The 23,206-nt window shown below is 30.7% G+C and overlaps 5 protein-coding genes across 16 annotated transcripts in view; 2 read left to right on the top strand and 3 right to left on the bottom strand.

Annotated features, from left to right (window-relative positions):
• The window catches only part of LOC122397779 (ankyrin-3-like), a 96,600-nt gene extending 93,486 nt beyond the window's left edge, over nt 1-3,114 (bottom strand). For all 8 annotated transcript variants that reach the window (XR_006259145.1, XR_006259151.1, XR_006259152.1 and 5 more), the window contains exons 1-2: nt 2,917-3,114; nt 670-1,014 (exon numbers count right to left, since the gene is read on the bottom strand). Coding sequence is in view for 2 of the 8 variants with exons in the window: in XM_043397175.1 (XP_043253110.1) it covers nt 670-894 (225 nt within the window). In the remaining 6 variants the exon portion in view is untranslated. The remainder of the gene's footprint in view (nt 1-669; nt 1,015-2,916) is intronic.
• A 2,052-nt stretch (nt 3,115-5,166) lies between these two features.
• Nucleotides 5,167-10,687, bottom strand: LOC122405473 (zinc finger protein 62-like). 2 transcript variants are annotated; one of them, XM_043410265.1, is made up of 4 exons: nt 10,430-10,687; nt 10,247-10,315; nt 8,654-8,843; nt 5,167-7,803 (listed from the first exon to the last, which is right to left on the bottom strand). In XM_043410265.1, exons 3-4 carry the CDS (start codon nt 8,813-8,815, stop codon nt 5,404-5,406), a joined length of 2,562 nt encoding a protein of 853 aa, XP_043266200.1. In that variant the 5' UTR covers nt 8,816-8,843; nt 10,247-10,315; nt 10,430-10,687; the 3' UTR covers nt 5,167-5,403. The 2 variants fall into 2 exon arrangements, with proteins under 2 accessions (XP_043266200.1, XP_043266191.1); XM_043410256.1 differs by lacking the exon at nt 10,247-10,315.
• Nucleotides 10,688-12,011: 1,324 nt separating this feature from the next.
• LOC122405456 lies at nt 12,012-13,772 on the top strand. 2 transcript variants are annotated; one of them, XM_043410216.1, is made up of 3 exons: nt 12,012-12,159; nt 12,851-13,063; nt 13,238-13,772. In XM_043410216.1, the coding sequence occupies exons 1-3, from the start codon at nt 12,012-12,014 to the stop codon at nt 13,654-13,656; spliced, it is 780 nt and encodes a 259-aa protein (XP_043266151.1). In that variant the 3' UTR covers nt 13,657-13,772. The 2 variants fall into 2 exon arrangements, with proteins under 2 accessions (XP_043266151.1, XP_043266160.1); XM_043410225.1 differs by lacking the exon at nt 12,012-12,159 and adding an exon at nt 12,473-12,645.
• Nucleotides 13,773-13,825: 53 nt separating this feature from the next.
• LOC122405467 (40S ribosomal protein S24) lies at nt 13,826-17,425 on the bottom strand. 2 transcript variants are annotated; one of them, XR_006259770.1, is made up of 5 exons: nt 17,352-17,425; nt 16,932-17,000; nt 16,502-16,825; nt 15,184-15,258; nt 13,826-14,024 (listed from the first exon to the last, which is right to left on the bottom strand). XR_006259770.1 is itself a non-coding variant. In XM_043410243.1 (4 exons), exons 1-4 carry the CDS (start codon nt 17,352-17,354, stop codon nt 14,022-14,024), a joined length of 399 nt encoding a protein of 132 aa, XP_043266178.1. In that variant the 5' UTR covers nt 17,355-17,424; the 3' UTR covers nt 13,834-14,021. The 2 variants fall into 2 exon arrangements, 1 of the variants encoding a protein (XP_043266178.1); XM_043410243.1 differs by lacking the exon at nt 15,184-15,258 and having other exon boundaries at nt 13,834-14,024; nt 17,352-17,424.
• A 622-nt stretch (nt 17,426-18,047) lies between these two features.
• On the top strand, nt 18,048-22,164 carry LOC122397489 (dnaJ homolog subfamily A member 1). Of its 2 annotated transcripts, none has more exons than XM_043396674.1 (5): nt 18,048-18,204; nt 20,518-20,711; nt 20,790-21,084; nt 21,197-21,536; nt 21,607-22,164. In XM_043396674.1, the coding sequence occupies exons 2-5, from the start codon at nt 20,580-20,582 to the stop codon at nt 22,034-22,036; spliced, it is 1,197 nt and encodes a 398-aa protein (XP_043252609.1). In that variant the 5' UTR covers nt 18,048-18,204; nt 20,518-20,579; the 3' UTR covers nt 22,037-22,164. The 2 variants fall into 2 exon arrangements, with proteins under 2 accessions (XP_043252609.1, XP_043252600.1); XM_043396665.1 differs by having other exon boundaries at nt 20,515-20,711.
• Nucleotides 22,165-23,206: the final 1,042 nt, after the last annotated feature.

The raw sequence follows: 23,206 nt of genomic DNA, 5'->3' as shown, positions 1-23,206 counted from the left end.
TTAGTACTATACAATTTCTTCAGAGTTTTTGAAAAGGTATAAAAGATTGAAAAAGTAGCATACTCGTATGATCAATATATTTTATTCACTAAATAGATACTATATACAATTCTAAATACTTTCACACATATGAAATAATTAAATTCAATTAATATGAAAACATCTTACCTTTGATAAGTGAGAATTCTTAACCAATCGCGTGATAGGTTATCCCCCACCCCTCATAAAATTTACTCAAGAATCGAATGGCAAACACACTTACGATTTAAATCAAGACAAATGTCTATATATTTACACAAATACAAAATATGACAATATCTTCTCACTTCCTCATCAAGCTTCTGAAAACCACTTGTGATTTTTAAATAAAGTAAAACTTACACAAACACAATTTCATGCATACAAGATATATGTATATCATCCACTATAAATTTTCATGACTGATAAACCACTCTTGTATACTCTGGGAATAAAGCAAAGTAGACGCCAACGTTCGTACACACATACAGGATTTTCTAATAGAATTCTTGAATTTTGTGAACTCGAGGAATCCTAAAATATCGATAAATGCAACAAAAGAAATGAAACTGGATTATCAAATTTTGACTTGTAGCAATACCCCCTCCCCTACAATGAAAAATGAAATTAATATGAGAAAAATTCTCTTACTTGTTTGCCAGCGCGAGGTAACGTCTCCACGTTGGTACCACCGACGACAGGCGCTTTTTCCGGTCCTCCATTCTGCTGGCTGACATTTATGTTGGCATTAACATTCGCGTGTACATTGGCGTTAACATTGTTCGCATTGTCCGTAACGTTTGTGTTCGTGTTTCCAACATCGGTAGCCCCACCAGTGCCAGTTCCACCCCCGCACTTTCCTTCTTCACCCGTCATCACTTCGACCTCACCCTCCGCCGGTGTTCTATCTTGTCTCACCCTTTCGCGTTCCGCGCTTCGAGCCTTCCTTCCGTTTACTGATTACCAATGTCGGTCCTCTGGCCAGAATCCGGATATCTGCTCGAACGAGACGACGAATCGTCGATCAGGAGAAACGGGTCAATCGAGGGATTGTGCTCAGCCTACCCAACGATTCTCTCCAATCTATACTAATACTTTTATGACCTTGCAACGAGAATTCTGTATTCGATTTTACACCAATGACCCATGAAACGATGCACATTTCTTCAAACTTCGCATACCGAATTGAAATAGATTAAAACTTTAATTGAAAAATCGCGATAGATATAAACGAGCAGAAAAATAATAAAAGCAATTTTGCTTGACGTTTACGAAAGAATTTGTCGACGAGTCCAGTCGCATACCCTATGAACAGACATTCGCAAACGTATAAATAACAACGAGAGGAAGGATAGAGTCAATTTATAATCGTTTACTTTTTACGAGAACACTGAAAATGCTTTCCACTGACACACTGTCGAAGTTCATTACATTACAAATGTCTAGGAGAATTACTTTCGTTCTCTCGACGACGCTATTTTTAGGATTCTCGAGGCGCGATACGGGTGGTATAACGGTATATGACGAACTAACTGAAACACGTTGGAGGTGAACTTCGCGAAATACATGCCGATCGAGAACTAATCAATTAATGCAACGAGCACCCATGATTGAATAACCAGAACCGAACTGCTTTGGAAACGATGCAGCAGTTTCATTCTTGAATCAACCGCGTTAGAAATTACACCCGTTTGCAATCGTGGTTTAATTTTAGACAGCCCCACAAGCCGGTTTTCACTGATGTTACCGAACGCGATGACACTGGCGTATACAAGCTCTGCCGATCACGTATCGCGAGCAGACTGTAGAAAACGCTACCATGCTACCTTTGCGTGAAACTGGGGAAAATAGTTTCCGGTAACCGCGAGGGACTCGAAGAATCGTACATGTAGTTGTATCGTCGGTAGTGGAACCAGGGAAAATCGATTCGGCCGTGCCCGTTTGAGCACTGCGCGCCTCTCAAGTGTACGAACCACCGCGATAAAAGCAGTCACAAGCCGCGTGGAACGATCGTTTCGACTTTCGAGATGCGTAAGTAACGTAGGTACACTCGAACACTTGTGAACCATCAAAAACTGCTCTTAAACAGATCTGGGAACATTATGTACCGAGACGAGAAAAGGAATAACCGTCGAACACCGTAATAAATACGTGGTCTCTAAAAACCAGAACTGTAAATGTCGTTTGAAAGAAACGTATTGTTTTCTTTTTTTTCTGACCCCCTCTTGTTAAACGAGGTAAAAGGTACACTGCCTAGGGACTGAAACAGAGTACGTCAAAACGAGAGAGTGGGAGACACGGAAGAAGTTCTTACGCGGTGAATACGCGAGGCGTGTTTAATAATTTTGGAATAAGTATAGCGACGAATGTGAGAAACAACAAGCTTCGCGTCAGTCTAAAGAGGCAAGCGGTTGTAATTTGAAACGACAATAATTCTTTGCATATATAGAATGGATTAGATCAAAACAATTAAGATATTTTTTGTTAAAAAGGAGGTCATACAATGAGATCACTTCTAAAAATATTCAATCGAAAAACAAAAATGAACGAACACGTTTGATATATTATGAGAATACGTGACCGATAGCCATCGACCCTTCGAATTTTTCTAAAACAGACTATTACCCGTCACTGGGTATACGTATCGACTATGCCGGTTTTAGTTTCTTACTTGTTATACAATTATACATTGCATTCAAGAACTAATATTTCGAAGCCTTTTTTAAAGCTTTGCTTGCCTCTATGTTCATGACTTAACGTAATATTCACGATCTATACGAATCAGTCAACTTGTCGAATAGCTGCTTCGTAACCGAATCCTGATGCATCGAAAAATGACGCGACTAACCAGAGAGCTATAGGGTGTTGTGGCGATACTTAGGATTCCCGAATACCAACCACAGGATACCGAGGCACTTTTCCCATTAAATGTTTTTTCACTGTCAAATCACACGACGTTCCGTCATTTTTTATACATTTGCTCTTGCGCGAACCGAACCATATACATATATGTATATATATGTGTATGTGTGTGTTATTCGAAAGGATTCCGTCTGTCTAAAAAAGTTCCGAGCTTAACGCGACCGCCCTCCTGGAAACTCCGTACGGCTTTGATCGGTTTTATAACTTCGATGGCGACGGGTGCGCTCGAAGCGACGCCTAGTGATCACGTTCCAGATACGCTAGCTACCCCCTCCTTCCAATTGAGCTTCCCGATTACCGCCACGGTGACCAGATCACAGAGTATACAAGAAATTTGATATTTTGTTAATGCAACAGCATTGACAAAATACCTTAATTTATATTATGATAAATCGTGAATCACGTCATTGTACCGCATATAAAATTTATAATTAAACATATTTTGTATGTTATCTTAAAGATAGAAAATAAATCAGACGTATCCTTCTTTTTGTTTTTATCCATTATGAACATTTTTCGTATTTAATAAATTAACAATTTTTTATTTCATAATACGAACCTGTAATTTTTTATTTGTTTCGATGCTAAACCACTTACGTGCTTTATAAAATTCCAATAAATATTTTCAATTAATAGACATTGGAAAAATGAATAATTCAGGGTACACACACACATTTTTAGTACAATATTATATTTCGAAAAATTTGATATAAAAGTTGTTCGTATTGTTTTGTTTAGAAGATAATAAACTCAACAATCACGACATTGTTACAACAATGAGATTTGTTTTCGTTCCTTATAATATTATTTTTATGCTTATAATTTTAATACTCAATCTATTAGTAAAAACACATTTTCTCCTGTAACTATGTATAAGATAAACTAAATTTTTCCGAAAATAAACATTATCGTATCGTTTGAAATAATGAACTCTTCCGTAGTTATATTCCACCTGTTTATGTAATGTAATATAAAGTACGATTAACTATATAAATCTTTATGTGAGTATATTTTAAATATTTTTCACATGTGAAATGAAATGAGTATATACGTACCATAAACACGTGTATAATAAAATAAATTATTATTCTCGTTCAAAGATTACATTACTTATAATACATCTCATATTTGACATTATACATAATAAAATGTATAACAATTACATGGATTAGTATATCTTTATGTAAAACAGTTATATTCGGAGTACTTAAACATTTACTTATGTTAGCACTTCTCATTTTAAAAAAATAATTACAAAAATGCAGAAAAAATATATTTCGTAATACAATAACTATTTTTTAATTTAAAGTATAGATCACATTAATTGTAGTAGTATTGCCATCAGAAATGTTAAACAGTTATAAATCATTTCATAACAAAGTAACTACCTTAGGAATGTAAAAATTTGGTCAGTGAAATATAGTTACATACTTAACTATATCCCATTTGTTATACTGTAAGTATATTACTATTTTAATTTATTATATTTCAAACAAAATAATTCAAGTATATTTTAAACAAAAATTACATTATCACAATAATAATTTACTTGATATACTATAAATTTTATATACAAACGTTTTATTTTTATATTAATGAATTATTTAATCATATTTTTATTATTTAGTTATTGTATATAATGCATAATGTTGAAATCATAAAAATCAAAGTAACTGCTAATTAATGGTGCTTAAAAAGCAGAGTATTAAAAAATAATAATATATATTGACAAATCAAATTAGTGGATTCTTTATAAAGAAGAAACGTCTATAACATTAATTAATAAATGTCAAAATTAGTAATTTTGTAATTTGCCTACAATTTATTAAAAAAATTTACTCATCTGTGTCATCGATACATCATACGAAAATTTTTCCGATTTATTTAAGAAAAGATCTTATATATAACCCATAATATATTATTGAATAGGTACACGTGTTCAAACTACGTATTTCTGATGAAAAACTATAATTTTAATAAATGAAACATCATTTTGCAGTAAATATTTTATACTCAAAATAAAACAGTAAAAGCTAAGATCTATTAGAACTTATATACTTTAGAAAATAAAAATCAGATAGTATCATAATATTAAGAGCATTGTATATCCTTTATTTATTTTATACTTTATAATGTTTATACCTACATTTGTATTTTCTCATTCACTTATTCATATTATTTGTAATAATATTACTTTGTGCACTCAACAATAGTAACATTCCTCCTATGTATAGTACAATACATGTGTTATACAAATTGTACATTTTTTAACAGTAAATAAGAATATACACAACAAAGTATAATTATATCAGAAAAATAATATTATTTTTTATTTATGTAATATGAGAACATCAAAACAATTATACTGTTAAACTCATATACAAAAACGCTATAAAGGATTATAAATCTTGTGACAACTCACTTCCTTCATATAATTACTTTTTATACATTAAACTAATCATTTTAGCTCTCTGGTTCAATGTTTCTTTTAGTAAAAATTCCTTCAGTATGTTTTTTCTTATGTACTTTTGATATATGTCTTGATAAAATGAATTTACTGTTATATGTTTTTTTACATGTATGGCATGGAAAACCAAGCCCATAATGATATGCTTCATGTCTGAACTTCATAGTGTCAGTGCAGTATTTTCCACAAATAGTACAGGTAGGTAGGTTATGATCTGTTTCAAAATGTAATTTTCTACACGCAGCACTAGAAAAACGTTTCTGACATTTATAACATTGATATGGCACTACGGAATCATAATGTTTGAGTTTAATATGTTGATCAAATTTTACATAACAATTGAATACAGCACTACAATAATGACAGCTTATTTCAAATAATGGATCAACATATACCCCCCCTTTTGTAATGGAACACTTATGTTTGTGCCATCCAATGATATTATGGAAATTTTCTTTGCAATATCCACACATTAATTGTGCACTTTTGTGATGTTCATTAATGTGAATATCAAGAGCTTCTTTAGAGTCATAGATATTCCCACATAAGCAAATATTATTGTTACTATTTATTTTGAGCATAGTATCATTACAGTTTTCGTGTTCCTCTTCAGCGACAACATTTTTGCATGAAAAATTTGAATTAGAATTATTTTGTTCTACTTTTTTTTCTTGCATTTGATCATCTTTTTTAAAGTCATTTATCATTTCATTTGTGATAAGCTTATCACAAATATTGTTATTAAATAAATTATTTTGTGAATCTTCTTCAATGTCAACATCAACATCTTCGTCGACAAATTGAATTCTTAAAATACTATGATTTTCACTATATTTAGATGATTCTACAATATACTGTTGATCCTGTGAATCTACTTCAGTATCATCTTCTGACATATCCGATACTTCATTAATATTTCTGGAATCACTGGAACTCTGCAACTTATTTTCATCACCAATATCTTTACCAACAACTTCATAAGAATTATTCTTTTTTTTTATTGTTATACTAATCCCAACTCCAGAGTCTTTGTCACATCTATTTTGCATAGCACTCATATCTAATTTACTGTTTTTAGCAAGCTGTGTTTCTTTACTATTTGGAAAATGACACTTGGTTTTATGCATATACAATGTATGAGGATTACGAAATGATCTTCCACAAGAACAAGTAGTCTCTAGTTCCTTAAAATGGTTTTTCATGTAGGATCTTGTCATGTATGAACTTTGATTGTTACACATTTGCTTTTGCATTTTGGCCTTAAATAAATTTGTGTTTTCAGGAGACACATTGTTTGAATTTTCAGTTCCCTTGTGTCTTGAGCAGAATGGAGAATTCAAGTAATTGCAACTGAACAAATGGAAATTATTTTTCGTTTCTCCGCGAATACGGTGAATGCGCAAATGTTTCGAAAAACTTTTCGCTTTATAAATCCCATAACAAATATCACACTGACGTATACTTTTTTCCATCTCACCTTGTGTTTTAAAATTATTACCATCACTATCAAGTTTAGGTTTTTTCTTAAGATTTTCATGTGATATATTTGATTTTTCTTTTCTTTTCCTTTGGCAGGATACAAAATGTTTGTCTTGAATAATTCCATTGTTTTTCAAAGGTTCATTATTAACAGATATTTTGTTTAATTCTTTGACTTTTGGTGCAGCAGATGTTTTCTCTAATTCTTGTAACATTAAATTAGAACACTCAATTTTATGATAATCTGTTAAATGTTCTCTTATATTTTTAACAAGCTGCTTACATAATACACATTGTTGTGAAACTAAGTCATTTTGCAAAACAGTTGATTTTTCATTCTGCTTCAATTCCTTATGCATTGTTCCTTTTTCATCTTTTTTTATGTTTTCATTACCATCAATATTATTACTAGCAGGTATGAAAACATTTTTCTTTTTTTTTTGTAACTGAACATTTGAAGCAGATGGGCTTTTACATTCAGTTTCATTTGATGGCACACTTTGTGGTAAAGAGTCAGTAACTAATCTAGTTTCATGTTTTTTTGACTGTGACGTACGTTTTGGTGGTATATAAATACCATGTATTCTGTCTGAATGAGATCTCAATGATCGATTTGTTGTATATAGCTTTCCACATGTTGAACAATGAAATAATTTTTGTGTAGTTTTGATGGAAAATTTAAAATTTGGTAGTGCAGTATTGTTATTGCCTAATACTGGTTGGTATTTAATATATAAAGATTCTGAATTTGTGATGTTTGATGACAATTCATTAAAAGTACCTAAACTATTACTACCTTGTACATCTTTTATTAATTTTAATGTTTCCCATATTTTATCGCACTTTTCAAGTAAAACAATGGGATCCTTTACCTTATAAGGTGTAGTAAAAGGAATTGGTGATGTAATAATTCCATTCTAAAATTTAAAAAAACATATATATGTAAACGTATGTTGTATATTACCCAATAAATCTTATATTGAAATAAAATTTTTAATTTAACATTTATTTTATTTCAATTTTTTGTGTGACTATGATATCCCAAATATGATTTTAACTAAGCCTTATTACTGATGTTTGTATATATATATATATATAAAACATTATACAAATTTTTAATTACTTGTAGGTCAGTGTAGTTTCCTTAAATTAGTTTTTTAAACGACTAGTTTTATACTATTTTAAATAATATGTAGAATTTAATTATTGAATTTAATATAAATTGCATAAAACTGATAAAATATTTACTATATTATATTTATTTATTAACACATAATGGATATGAAAATGTGGAATACCAATGTTTCTTATAAGTAAACTTTAGTTTATACAATTTTTATATATTTATATATATTTATTTAAATGAATACTCTAACAGAAAACATTTGTTTTTATTCATAATATCATTCTACATAAAAATTATGTTTTTATGAGCTGTTAAGCATCTTAAAATGTACGCGAGTTTAAAATTCCCGCCATAAAAAGCTGAAAAGTAAATAGATTTTCCCTCCTATTTCTATTTGGACAATGAACACGACTTATATAAATACAAAATTGATATTTTTAATTTATACTATCATAACTAATTTAATAATATTATTATATTTCTAAATAAACATACATGTAAAGCTAATAATAAATAAAAACAATAAATTTAACATAGCATATTAAACTTAATTTAATTTAAATGTCGTAAAAAATATGTTAAAAGACTTTAAAAAAACTAAAAAATAGAACATAATAGAATCATAAACAAATTATACTTACAGTGTCTGATGTACCTTCACTGAAATCCGATTCACTATAACAACAAGGTTCTACTTTAGGTATAGACACACTGATGGTGCATGCCATCTGTTCAGGCTGTTGTATCGTTGTATCTTTGTTATAATCCACATGTTCTTGAGTAGGAGACGCATTACTGAACATTTTAATTAGAGACGCGGGAGAACAAGACCTGAATATAATTTCAAATTCAATATATTTTGAATATAGCAGTACGCAAACTGAGGAAACGAAGTCGACATTTTGCGTCTGCTCTACTATTTTGATTGCTTCTACTCCCTTCCCCCTAAAAAACTTTCCTTTAAGGCTGCTTCACATTACCCGTCAACCATCCGTGAAGACATTCTTTAAAAAGACTATCAAATGAAATTGGACGGAATGACATGTAAATATGTACTTCATACAAAACTCATTAAAGAATGTTTCGTGGATAGTCACCTTATAAATTCTGTGAATCAACCCTTACATTCTAGATCGTACCTATCCATCTACAACGAACTTCATCTAGCAATCCAAACAATATTTTAGATCACAATCAGTATCGAATATAATACTAACACAATAAGTACTATTTCTGAACATTGCTAACAATTTTGTTTGAAAATTGCACTTTTGAAATAAATTAAGACTAAACAACTGATTTGAAAAAGTCCAAACACCTAAATATAGGTATCATTGGTGAGGATCGTCACAAACGGTACTTTCTCATAGTAGCCTAGGCATGAGATAATCCGAGACATTCAATGACTGCTAATATATCTATCCTCATTTGAAGAATTAATAAATAATTGGAAAAACAGTTTATACCCTAACGTAATATTTATGATAAGAAGGCATGTGTGTAGAATAATACGACTTGCTAACACATACACTTGTACGTGGCTAACGGAAAAAATGATAGTCATTTCTACATAGTAAACATGGATATATCGAAACTTAATTTTAATTTTTCACATAGAAGAATATATTGTGATAGTTGATAATTTTAACTAACAAAATTAAAGTGTTTTGTACGAAAACATCAACTATGTTCTGTTTGACTGCTCAATGAAAGATGCGTTCAACAAAGGTGGCGCAAAACATTCGAGTATGAACAAGTTAGTTTGATACTTTATCCAGCCATTTATTTATCATTCGTTGAACAATTTTATTTACACTTTTCCGAATTCATTATAAGTCTATGACAAATCAGTCGTTAGGTCAGTATATGACCGAAATGTAAACAAGAGAAATTAGATACCTCTGATTGTATCAACGAGAATTTTGTATCATGCTATGAAATATCAGAAATGTGACAAGGTTGTGATGAGTCACTGATGACTAATATGTACTTTATGAAGGGATCTTATGAACATTTGTCCGCCACTGTTCTATCATGTGACCCTACCCAATAAAACCTAACTGGGAGAGTCCATGTTGAACGATCGACAATATTTTTGAGATTATCTTCTAAAATATAAGTCTGTTTGCATAGATAATTCTTGTACGAAATCGTCCGGCGATATTAAACATGTAAACACGCAAAACCCTTCAACAGATATTTATTTTATACGTTATAAAACAATTTCTCTGTACCTTGCTTCCCATCAGCGTTAGGTTGCGTTACAATGCCACAAATGCCTCGCGAAAGTAAGAATTTCTAACCTATCGGCAACACGAAGGATTTTGTAGAAAGTAACAGTAAATCTACCTTATTTCTAGCTTTTAGATCTATTTAGGCGTTTCAATACGTTAGTTTTGTATAACTTATGTACTCACATTGACTATCAGATGTAAAGCCAACAATCCAACTGCATTCAGTCGTTTGGCATGGTACCTTAGGTGCTGACTTCTCAAGAGTATGTGCACAATAACATGTTGTTCCAAGCTATAGTAATGTTTATTCGATTAAAGAGCACTTGGAGACTTGCTTTGAACTATACAAAAGCCACAAATCTTCAAAAGAAGAAAATTCGAAGAGAATTTTCTGAGCGTGTCGCATTGGACGAATCCACTCCTATATGTGACTCAAGTTAGTCCGCCTGCCCAAGCAGTCTCGAGGCTGCGTCCGAGCCAGATAGTTACGAGGTTACTCAATACTTTTCGTAGATGACTTTTAAATGCCAATTCTTTCAATAAATCAACTGTACTAAGTTAGAAGACTTTCAAACTCCAATTTCTAGGACACTGTCTACCTCATGTAGATGATAGTTTAAAAGCAAATGTATACAAATACTCGGGCTTACGTTCGTACGTTTTATGAAAATCCACATCCAAGTCATGCAATTGATGGAGTGGTATATTGAAACAATATTTAGGTATCAATAGGTATCCAAAATTTATTTAGGCATGTAGGAGTAGTCCTAAAGGTGTGAATAGATAGTATTTATTTCGACAAAATATTGATAGCAGTAGGTATACGTATCTAAACAATACATGGGTCTACTTTGGAACAAGAAAAAAGAAAGAATAAAATACTCGTTCCATTACTTGAAGATAAAAATAACTCAGTAACCTACATACAAGTGTCGTTGCTGAATTCAACTAACGATTCACTCATCTCCAAATAACAATAGTGTAAAAAATATACACCAATACATGAAAAATTAGCGTATTATTACGTTAAAGGATGAGATCAATATATCTGGGTGATACTTGTCTTTGCGACACTGGCGCTACGAACATATCCTGCAATGGCGATAGTCGGCTGATAAATTAAAACAATAATGTAATAAATATGAAAAATACATTCCTAACTACTTATTTTATCCAACATACATCTTTGCTAAATTTATGTAATATATGTAGAAATCGAGTTACATCATAATGTTACGTTCAGTTCAGGATGAGAACTACCGACTTCGACGTGATACCTGCACTTAACAAGTGTAGTATTACAAGTATCAACTAAAAGTGTATAAATTTTACACGAACGACATTATTAAGACTATAGTAGTTGAAGTTACAGCAATTTAGAATCTTTATTTATTCTCTAATCGTTAATACCTAATTGTTCTTAAAACCATTATGATGTACAATGGAATAAATATTATAACATTTCACTTTAAAAATTAACTCGTAGGTCTTTGTACCCATTAACAAATGCATTCTTGCAACACCTTCAACAAAATACTGGTCAATCAACTTCAGTCAAATCCAAATTTATTGACCACAATATTCTCTCCTGAAAACTATATTGTATTCTAAACATGTCCTTACCAAGTTTCTATTATAATTTCCTCATCATGTTGATTTACCTATATAATAATCTTATCGTCAGAATCAGGATAGACAAGGTCACCAATGCTGAATAGCAGTATTGTAGTGAGTTTCCTCGATTCTCGATAAAATTGTTTTTCTAATGAGCATTCGTTTCCGGCGGAGTATATATAAAGACGAATATTTCTTCACAGAGGTCAGTATTTATTGGAAAAAAATGCAACTCTATACCATCTTGTTACTATTTGTTAGTTGCAAGCTTTCTACATCAATGGGAGTTTACAACCAAGGTGTTTTATTAGTATTATTCTCGTTTATACAAAATTCTGATTTCAACAAACCATGACACTGTGTTTAAATAATAAATAGTCGTATTTCCGAAAATTCATACACAAAGGTTTTCCATATTTAAATGGCAACAATTAGATCTGATGACATAGTGAAACTTTGCCTTTTAATATCTAAACCTTTTACCAATTTGTAACGTATAAGTACTTCAATAACATGAGGAGTATATTCACACGTTACGTTACTAAGTTTATTTAATAACCATCTTTACCTTTGTTGTTGCAAACCTAAACTACGTTAACTTACGAACTACTATGTTGGTATATTTCTTTTACTTCATATTGTATTATTGCAAGTGATATCACATATATTTCATTACAACTTTCTGATTATTTGTACTATTTCGCGACAATTTTTTATACTAATAGCACAGTGTTATATTGCTAACTGTCGCGGGCTCAACCAAGCAGCGACTATGAAGTTGGGAGGTAAGTGATGTTCCGAGAATCGAGTCCATCGAGAATGAGAGTTAGATAGTAAGAATAACTCGCAATATTTAATGAGGTAGAAAGAATAACATAAAGTTGTCCATACAGCTATGTAAAATATGAATAAAATATATGGTTTCTAATAAAAAATATTAAACCAGTACAAAAACCCATGAACCACAATAACTATGGCTTCGTATTGCAGGAAATAGTAAATTACACTCAAATTTTCAAAGAAGTGAACTTTTCCACAAAATAGGAGATTGGTTTATTGATCTGAAGAATCAACTTTATCAAAAATTGTATGGACAAACAACTACCACGACCCCTGCTACTTTGTCAACAGAAGTGTTAGATTTGAATAAATTGCAATTGGAAACCAGATTAAGAAATCGTGAATGGCATCAAATAGATTTATGTAAATACAAAATTTTTATTGAAACATTAAAACCATCACTTTTCATCTCAAATATTGTATTAGACTTAGTCTTAAATATAATTAATGGATATTACAACATTTTTAAGTCAGTAGTTATTAATAATATGAGGTTTTACAAAAAATGTATTAAGTTGTATTCTTTGTAATGTACAGCTACCCTATCTTTTAATCCTGATGAAGATTGGGGATTTCGCGTTGGTAACTGGTATTTTATCCGAAAAAGATTAGAAGGTCACAACGGATTTGAGAAGAATAATTCGATTGAATCGGATTTTCACCTTCAGAGTACTATCCAACCAACAAATCCAACTGAAGTAGAAACCAAAGGGACCTCTGATCATCATACAAATAGTTTAGAAATTACGGAATCTTCACAAATCATATCGCCTACAACTGTATCCATGATACATGATATGGGACAACTCACAACGCAAGAAACAACGATACAAACTAGTACGCAAGTCGATACATCGGTGAATTCTTTATTAGTAACAGAAATACTGTTGGACAAAAATGAAGAAACCAATATTGATTCTGTTCATAAAGGATCTGTAGAAGTTTTAATGGACTAACAATATCTGTAAAAATAATAGCGTTATATAACTTCTTTAAATTTCATATTTTTATTAAAATTTTCTGTTTATATTAAGAACACTTTCAATTTTTGTATCAAAATAAACATTTTTGTTACGAGGCTAAATAAATTTACAAATTTGTAAATTACTTTCATACCGAATGATATTCGACACGTGATGTATCAACGCGAGGTATAAAAAAAAGTACTATGATAATAGTTTTTTCTTTTTTTTTTTTATCAAGAAGAGTACACGTTTATTACGTAAAACTTATCATAATCATCATTTTTTGGTAATAAATTATTATAATAATTTTTACGTCGATGTTAAACAAATCGTGGTCTCCATGATGTCTGGCGGTTTTACTGTAATACAAAACACGAAAAAGAAAAATATCAGTAAAATATTGAACTTTTAATACCAACTAAGATTACACTCAACATGCACACAAGTATTTTATACCTACAAAATATACCAAACATAGAACAAATACATATAATGTGAAGTAAAGAAAGTACAATAGAAGATGAAATGTGCTTATTTTCTTTGATCTCATAAGCAGGGTAGTATTGTATTAAAGTAAAATATGAAGCAGTCAGAATTAGTTAAAGGATTTTCAGTTCCATATGAAGTAACGAATTGTTTGAATATTTATCTACAATGTTAGCCCATATATCATATTACTAAAAGGAATGTACAACTTGTACGACTATTACATAATATTTATGTGGCGGCTGATTATATTATTCTGCACAAAGTGTTTTGTAATGAATAGAACTAAAAGGAAGATAAATCTACATGCAAAAATAATCCAGGAACCTAAAATAACATTTTTTGTATTAGGGTTCGTTTTTAAAAAAAGTTGATTTTGAAAATATGTAACTTATATCCTGGCTTGGTTGGTAAATTTCTGTTTTACAAATTAATCTCAATTACGTCTCTATCGTGTTTATATGCAAAGTGTGCAACATCATTTATTACAAAATAGTATTATTAATTATAAATTATTACTTATGCACAATGTATATAAACATAAGACACCTGTTACAAGATTCATTAGCAGTATTTAATGTTAGAATGCACCTGTAATCCAAATAATTTCAAATCAACTTTTTTAAAAATGTTTTTTGAAGACTCCTAAAGAAAAAGTTTCATTATACATTTACGATTTATTTCTATACGTATAATCGCCTTGAATATAATTGTACCACTCATTGTGGGGCATTGTCTATAAATGATAAATGTTAATAAAAATCTCAATATATAATCGTGTATATGCTTAATTTTTTCACTTAGAAAAATCAACACATGTGAGTAAATAAAAGACAGTAAATGGATTAAAGATATATAACTCCAATAAGTTAAATATTATGCATTGAAGGAAATAAATTCGTGTTTCGAAAAATATTTCATATTATACGAAAATCACAATGCACAATGTATTTAATTAAAATTAAAGGAAAGGAAAAGTGAGGAAAGCTAATTGCAAACAGGGAAAAGAAACTTAGAAGTTTGCATGCTGACCATGTATGAGCATCATAATTAAGTTCCTTCTTGAGGCTTGTAGTACAAATGATGAGCATTTGTCTACTTCCTTCCCTAGAATATAAATAAAAAGCGTATACCACTGTATAACATGCATTATAGAAAAAACATAGATATGGTATGATACTGTCCATGTTATGTAAAATATAATAAAATCATATTAATCATTCGCATATCCAGTCAGTGTTTAAAAATTTTATTTTGTTATCAGAAAATCAAAACAGCAGCATTCGACTGCTGCTTTGATTTGAGAAGTTAATTTGATTTATTTTTATTCAATTGTAACTTAAAAAGCAATACAAATTAAAGGAATTAAAACTACTGGATATGTTTCAATATTTAACCTTAATATGTAAAATTCTTTATATCTGGTTATATGCTTAAAATATCATTAAAAAGAAAATCTTAAAACTATTAACCACTATCTTTGCATTAACCTGAGCAATGTCATTGCCCAATAATCAAATAAAATCATGCTCATTGACTAACAAATTGAAGAATCAAATAAAAGCAGGAATATGAATATTAGCATAGAAATGTTTAAATATATTTTTGTAACTGTTTTTAAATATATAAAAAATGCGATAATAAAATATATATTACTATAAGAAGCTAAGCAAGTGGTGGCTAAAGAAATTTACATAGAACTTTATATTCAGTCGTTATATTTTCATTCAGTTATTCAAGCATTGCTGTATAAAGTAAATATTAATTATTTACTAATAATTTATTAACAGGTAATGAATATTTAGAAGCAATATATCAGTTATACATCTTTAAATGTCTATTGATATTTATATTAATGATGATAAAAGGAAGAAAACATGTAAGAAAAGAACCATCACCAATGAATGCATAACCCACCTCCAAATTACCAGTTTAATAAAAAATATTATTTTGTTTGGTAATACAGTAGTGTCCACTTAAGTGACCACGCTCGGGACCGGCCGCGGTCATTTATGTGGGCATGGTTAATTCTCAGAATTCAACGGAGATAAGGAAAGAGGATATGTGCAAGTGAGATACAATAACTGGCATCCGAAACCATATAAACAATGTATTGACAACGACCGGCGTTAAGTTACGCTTGACATGCTCGATGTTCGAAGCCGCTTGTCTTCTAAGAATTGGTGGAGATAACCGCGGTCATTTAACTGGGCAAAAATGCGGTCACTGTGGGCATTACTGTATTATTTAAAAAAACATTGATTTTTACGTAAATTTAGAAAAGCTATCACATTTAAGTAGCATTATATGCAGTTAACAGTTGTTAAAAGTAGAAACAGTATTATCATACCTTTTTAGATGCAGCTCCTACTTTACTCTTCTTTGTACCTCTAACTTTCTTCATCCTATTCTTACGTTCTTTACGTTGTTTCCTTGTTTGCTTTTGTTTTTCAAATAGTCCATGCCTTGCTAACCTGTATTTGGGTTCAAATTTCTTAGCAAAGTCTAATGTATCGTAGACCAATGCAAATCCAGTAGATTTACCACCACCAAAGTTGGTTTGGAAACCAAAAACAAACACTACGTCAGGTGTAACTTTGTACATTTTAGCTAATTTTTCACGTATTTCAGTTTTACGGACTGATGGATGTCCTGGATGAAAGACATCTACAACCTAGAACAAAGCAGTATTGTTGAATGAATACAGAAATGTCTATAGAAACGAACAGATATGAAAATCGGAAAACGTGGATTTAATATAAGTTTGTACGAACACATACCATTTGTTTTCGGCATAATAGCCGATTACTCATGAACTTTCTAGTTCTAATTGTGGCTGTACCCTCCGTCTGTAAAAAAATAACAGGATTTCGAGGTTGTTTTGCTCAACATTATTAAATTATAATTATATTTTAAATAATTGCATTTAAAATAAATAAGAACACTTTATTTCGTAATATAATTTGCTTAGTGAGATCAACTACTTTTATTTACATTTTCACTGATATGTTAACAGCATGTATGTTGTTGGTTGGAACATTCATGTCATAATAATATAAATGATAAATGTTGATAAAAACAGTATTTGCAAATTATATTTGTAAAGGACAAATAATAACTCATCATTGATAAGATTTTTCGCAAATATTCTATATTTTCTTCAACGATTAATCAACAGTTTTGGGATACAAAATACATACCATTTTGCTTGATTATCGTACCGCCAGCAAAAGAACACCACCGGAAACATGTAGCGCTATCTACGGACGAGTTATTTTCTAACTAACATTTCTATGTTTAGTTAAAAAATAGTTCATTTTTATTTATACATGATTTTATAATTGAAATTTTAATATGTACATACGAGCAAACAATACTATATTGTGTAATAAGGTATTTGAAGCAATGCAACGAATCTTCAATGTAAAACGAAACAACGTAATATTCTTCTCAGTTAGGGATTTTAAGTATATAACTAAGAATTCTTAAAGTCATGTTTTAAATTAAATTAAATTATTATAATTGCTTTAAAGTAATGCTAACAATTATAACGTTCTTTTAATTTAGTTTCTTAATATATATGAATTCATGAAAGGTATAATGTTGCACACAACAAATACAGATATGTATTTTTAACTTCAATTGAATTATTAACAAAAGCATTTTCAAACGCTATTATGTCATAATAAATAATTCAAACTACTATTAAAATTTACAACACTTGTGTTATTTACATTTCAATATATTTGTCTGGTATAGAAATAAATAACTACAATTTGTTATCGATGGAGCAGAGGAACATATTTGTACGAAGTTCTTGGGAAGACCGTAATTGCATTTAGCGTTAGCTGCAGTGTTCCGTCTATCTGATTGGTTCTCTTCGGCGTAACGTCCATTACTCTTCTAGGAAGTTTCGAGAACGGGTACGGCCACTAATATTGGTGAGAATTCTATGCATTTATAACAGTTCGTCAAATACTAGTACGTGGAGCAAGACGAGCGTTTACGGCACGCGAATATTTCCCACGAGCGGTTTTCTTTCTGCTGATACAGGTAGGATTAAACGGCAATGTAATGATCATAAGAGTATATTAGAAAATGTGCGCAGGCGAATAAAATTTTCGTCATTGAACGATGCGATCGATTACGAGCTCGTGAATTTTTCTTAGGATAGGAATTTACGTAGCATTAGAATGTAAAGTCAAGTTATGATAGAACATTTGAAGACATTAAAGAGTGTATTAACGTGATTTCAACGTAGTTTCAATAATTTTCGAACTTGACGTGGACGTTTGAAGGTTGAATACTAGTTTTGTATATGCTTAAGCATATCGAATATTACGAAATACGAGTCAATTAATTGTGTTATTCTACTAGACTTCTGCGCGCCCGTGACTCGCACTTTAACGTTGAAAAATGGTGGATTCCATATTCTTTACTCGTGTCAATACGAAATGCGGTTGAAGTTGTAGTCTATATCTGTCACTTAGATACGAATAATATTACAATATCTGCTTCCATTTGTGCAATTTGAAATATAAATCCGTATTAATGTTCCGCTTGATATAATAATTATTCTGAAAATTTCTTTTCTTTCTCGTACTTGGTCTTAACCGGCAGCCAAACTTTCAATGTGGTATATTCATGTATGCATATATATACATGTAACGAAGGATCTAGAAAGTGTTAGTGTTCTTTGTTCATGATAAAATGAACAGTGCGTTATACCGAAACCACGTTTTAATTTTCTCTTCCGTATCAATTAGTAACATTTTCCTACATCAAAATGATCCCCGTCGCCATTTTGAAACCAAAGACGCACATGGATATAATGTACCAGATAGTTCTTCGAACAATTCGTAGGCTTTGAAGTTTAATATATCTATTACAAAATTTTCGTTTAACGTGAAACCACTTTAAAAATTTAACAAAATTACGACTATTTAGTAATTATAGTATGTCTCTAATACAGATGTATTATTATTAAAATTAGAAATACTTAAAATTCAAGGTCATTGTGTGCAATTCCATTTTTGAATCAAGTATATTGCGCATTTAAATATTGATAGAATCACAGATGACAAAGGAATTTTATCTGGGTATTTAATTCGAACATAACAAGCACAGTTTTAGAGTATATTAGATTTTGAAGTTTTTCCTGTCTTATAATGGAACAGTATTATTTAATGAAATTTTTAATTCAAACATGCAAAAGTGTTTGCTTAATAAAATCAGTACATGTATGTTTTGTGCATTACGAAGTCAAATAATGATTGGTTTCTCTGATAAAGTACCTTTTTCTGTTTACAAATCTATTTGCCATCATATTAGCCATAAAACATGTTCCTAATAAAAGAATTATACAGAAACAGAACTACAATTGCACTTGTTAGGATTGTTTGTATCAAAACTGCAAAAATAGCATGGTTGTGTTCCACTCAAACAATTGATAATAAATATTTATAAAACTGAAAAAAGTATTAATTTTACAGAAATAAGTAATGCCTTTTTTAGCAGCTATTGAATTTTTATTTAGAAATTACTATTAGATTTAAGTACCACTATTGATCTTTCAGCATAGAGAGCTGAGTACTGTTTGCATTATGTAAACTCAGATTAGTATTCTTTTCATGAAAGGGATCGATCAGATATGTTTCTAGTTTTATTACTTTTTGTAAAATGAAATAATCATCGCTTGATATGTCAGATATTTAAAACAAATCATTCATCAATGTTATATCCTTATGAAAAATTTCTATGTAAATAGAGTGTTTAAATATTATCTTACTAAGGATTTAATGTTCTGTTAACCAGAAAAGGTTTTGAATTTGAAAATTTGAAAACTTTAAAAACTGAGAATATATAGAGCAACTTTTTAAAACAAAGATACAAGAAAAAATTGTTCAAGTAAAGTCAAGGGTAGTAAAGGAAAGTGTTTAACTGTGTAATGTTCAGATTTTTTTATATTGATTGCCATATATAGTTTTCCCATAAATAATATAAATATTTGAAAATTTTATGCTGTATGTAGGGGAATATCTTGACAAATAATAAGCTATTGTTTGATTGATCAAATTTATTCTTAAAGGAGTAGAACAAATTCTGAGAGCATTGAGCTATTTTTTGTTTTCATTTTATTCTTTGCAAATAATGAAAAATGCTTCTTTCATGTAAACTTATTGTTTCATTAAAAATGCCCATTATATATGTTTAAAGTTTTATAAGTTTTTGAAGTTTTGAGTTTATGACCTTTTATGAGTCTAAAGTCAGAGGTCAAGATTATATAAGCATCTTTGTGTGACCAGTATTTATACTAAAATTTAAAATCATAATAAAGTAAGTATTAAATTTGTTTATTATTAGCAGGGGTAGTACTAACGTAACAATAGCAAATCAGTTTGAGCAGTGAAAAATAAGTTATATTGAAAATGGTGAAGGAAACAACATATTATGATGTGTTGGGTGTGAAACCTGGGTGTACGCAAGAAGATTTAAAAAAGGCTTATAGGAAACTTGCTCTGAAGTTTCATCCTGATAAGAATCCTAATGAAGGAGAAAGAGTTAGTATTACATTCTTTTAAATGCAATATATTAATTAATTATTATTAAAGGATTAGTAAGCATTATTTTTATTGCAGTTTAAACAAATCTCACAAGCATATGAAGTATTATCGAATCCTGAAAAGAAGAGAATTTATGATCAGGGTGGAGAACAAGCTTTGAAAGAAGGTGGCGGCGGAAGCGGCGTATTCTCTTCGCCCATGGATATCTTTGACATGTTCTTTGGACCAGGTTTTGGTGAAAGAGGCAGAAGGAGGGAACGCAAAGGTCAAGATGTTATACATCAGTTGTCTGTTTCGCTAGAGGAACTATATAAGGGCACTCTTCGCAAATTAGCTTTGCAGAAGAATGTTATTTGTGATAAATGCGAAGGTAGATATTATTTAGCAACATTTATTGAAAATCTTGTTTAAAATGCGAAATTATATTTGTTTAGAAGCAATCGATATTAATTGTTTATTCTTTGTTAATTATTTGTGTATAGGTATCGGTGGTAAGAAAGGCTCTGTGGAACAATGTTCAACATGTCACGGATCTGGTATGCAAGTTCAAATTCAGCAACTAGGACCAGGAATGTTGCAACATCTGCAGACTATGTGCGGAGACTGCAAAGGTCAAGGAGAACGTATAAATCCACGTGACCGTTGTAAACAATGTGGTGGCAGGAAGACTATTAGAGATAGAAAAATTTTGGAAGTACACGTTGATCCAGGCATGGTAGATGGACAGAAGATTGTTTTTAGCGGAGAAGGCGATCAAGAGCCTGACTATGAGGCGGGAGATATTGTTATTCTTCTAGAAGAGAAGGAGCACGATGTTTTCAAGTAAGTATTATAGTGATCATCTTAATAATATAGTAGTATGTTTTGTGTATTTACTGTTGTACTATTTTAGGCGTACGCGCAACGATTTGATCATGAGAATGCAACTAGAACTCGTAGAAGCCCTATGCGGATTCCAAAAGGTTATTCGTACTTTAGATGGAAGGGATTTAGTAATAACTTCACTTCCTGGAACCGTTACAAAACACGGAGACTTCAAATGTATTTTGAACGAAGGAATGCCGATGTACAAAGATCCTTTTACGCATGGCAGGCTTATAATTCAATTTGTAGTAAATTTCCCGAAAACTATTGACCCCTCTGTTATTCCAATGCTTGAACAATGTCTACCTCCAAGGGAAGAGGTTATGATTCCAGAGAGTGCAGAGGAATGTATACTTACGGATTTAGATCCAGAACAGGAAGCAAGGCGAAGAGATCAACGACAGGCGTACGAAGAAGACGAAGGAGGTCCCTCGCGAGTCCAATGTGCCACACATTAATTTGATTACATCAATGTCAATAAATATGGTCATTCTTTCATTTTAAACTTTTGTCCCATTCGCTCGATTCTGAATCGTATCGTATGTATTAACAGAAGGAAAGAATGCGGACATATAGAAAAGTTCTTCAAGACGAATGAAATGAATCTGGGAGAAATATCTACATATGTGCACGACTGTGAAAACCATAAGGAATCACATTAATGATTTTATTGCAAGGATCACACTCCAACACCGAACTGTATAGAAAGTCCGTTGATACAGTCGACGATACATTTATCATCACGCCTGAATTAAACTAAATTTTGGTGAAAATTAGTAAACTAATTATAATTAGTTAATCGCTTGCTGTAGAAAAGTATTAAAAGAAAGATGGTACTTATCATTAAACGGAGTGATAAGGAAAGGTGAACATCTAACGCGACATTATGTAACGTTAGTACTAACCGCAAACATAATCAATTGTATCATCTAATGATGAACATTCGGGTGACATTCTGCTACTTGTGAAATTATTTCTTTATAATTAATAATTAGCAGTTTTCAACACTGATCAATATGTGCATATTGAATGCTAAAAATAAAGTTAGACAGTCGAACGAAACTAGTACCTTGTTTATATTTGTGATTCCCTAAAGTTTCGCTAAATTATTAGCATTTGATTATGCGGGCTTCTTAAATTTAGCTCAGTGTCTATATTAGTAATGTAATGATTATGAAAATAGTATGGAAAATGTTTACGAACACGCAATTGCAAAGAATGAAAATTAACAATGCCTTTCGTATACTTTATTACAGATCTCTAGATTGTTTTTCCTTTAAATTACGTTATTCCATTACATATAGTGTTTAATTTGGTTGTTTAGGGGCTATTGATAAATGCACATTTCGATATTGATAATTGCACGTTTCGATATTGATACAAATATTTTAAGTTTATGTTCATCAATAGTACAATATACAAAAGAAAAATGTGGTTCCTGTGTGTGTGAATAGACTGCTGCGCGTATTCAGAATTACTGTTTATTGCAATAAAAAAGACGTTCCAGTATACAATTATAATTCTAATGCTGGAATTGAAAGTAAAAAAATTGATTAATTTTTTTGAAATTCTATTTACTAATATTTACGTGAGGCTGCTTTTGTATAACATCTCTAAATGAACGTGTT

The sequence above is a fragment of the Colletes gigas genome, unplaced genomic scaffold, assembly GCF_013123115.1.
Source record: "Colletes gigas isolate AHSC1104 unplaced genomic scaffold, ASM1312311v1 Colletes_gigas_Sc00001, whole genome shotgun sequence".
Lineage (NCBI taxonomy): Eukaryota > Metazoa > Arthropoda > Insecta > Hymenoptera > Colletidae > Colletes > Colletes gigas.
This window is presented reverse-complemented; position numbering and strand designations above follow the sequence as displayed.

What these genes read in the sequence shown, in the direction of transcription:
- LOC122405473 (XM_043410256.1), bottom strand. An exon ending in GTGAAGGTACATCAGACACT is followed by an intron (nt 7,804 to 8,653) that starts GTAAGTATAATT and finishes TTTAAATTTTAG; the next exon opens with AATGGAATTATTACATCACC.
- LOC122405456 (XM_043410216.1), top strand. Translation starts at nt 12,012, where the DNA reads ATGAGCATTCGTTTCCGGCGGAGTATATATAAAGACGAATATTTCTTC. An exon ending in AATGGGAGTTTACAACCAAG is followed by an intron (nt 12,160 to 12,850) that starts GTGTTTTATTAG and finishes TTCGTATTGCAG; the next exon opens with GAAATAGTAAATTACACTCA. An exon ending in ATGGCATCAAATAGATTTAT is followed by an intron (nt 13,064 to 13,237) that starts GTAAATACAAAA and finishes TGTAATGTACAG; the next exon opens with CTACCCTATCTTTTAATCCT.
- LOC122405467 (XM_043410243.1), bottom strand. An exon ending in TATTATGCCGAAAACAAATG is followed by an intron (nt 16,826 to 16,931) that starts GTATGTGTTCGT and finishes GCTTTGTTCTAG; the next exon opens with GTTGTAGATGTCTTTCATCC.
- LOC122397489 (XM_043396674.1), top strand. Translation starts at nt 20,580, where the DNA reads ATGGTGAAGGAAACAACATATTATGATGTGTTGGGTGTGAAACCTGGG. An exon ending in ATCCTAATGAAGGAGAAAGA is followed by an intron (nt 20,712 to 20,789) that starts GTTAGTATTACA and finishes TTTTTATTGCAG; the next exon opens with TTTAAACAAATCTCACAAGC. An exon ending in TATTTGTGATAAATGCGAAG is followed by an intron (nt 21,085 to 21,196) that starts GTAGATATTATT and finishes ATTTGTGTATAG; the next exon opens with GTATCGGTGGTAAGAAAGGC.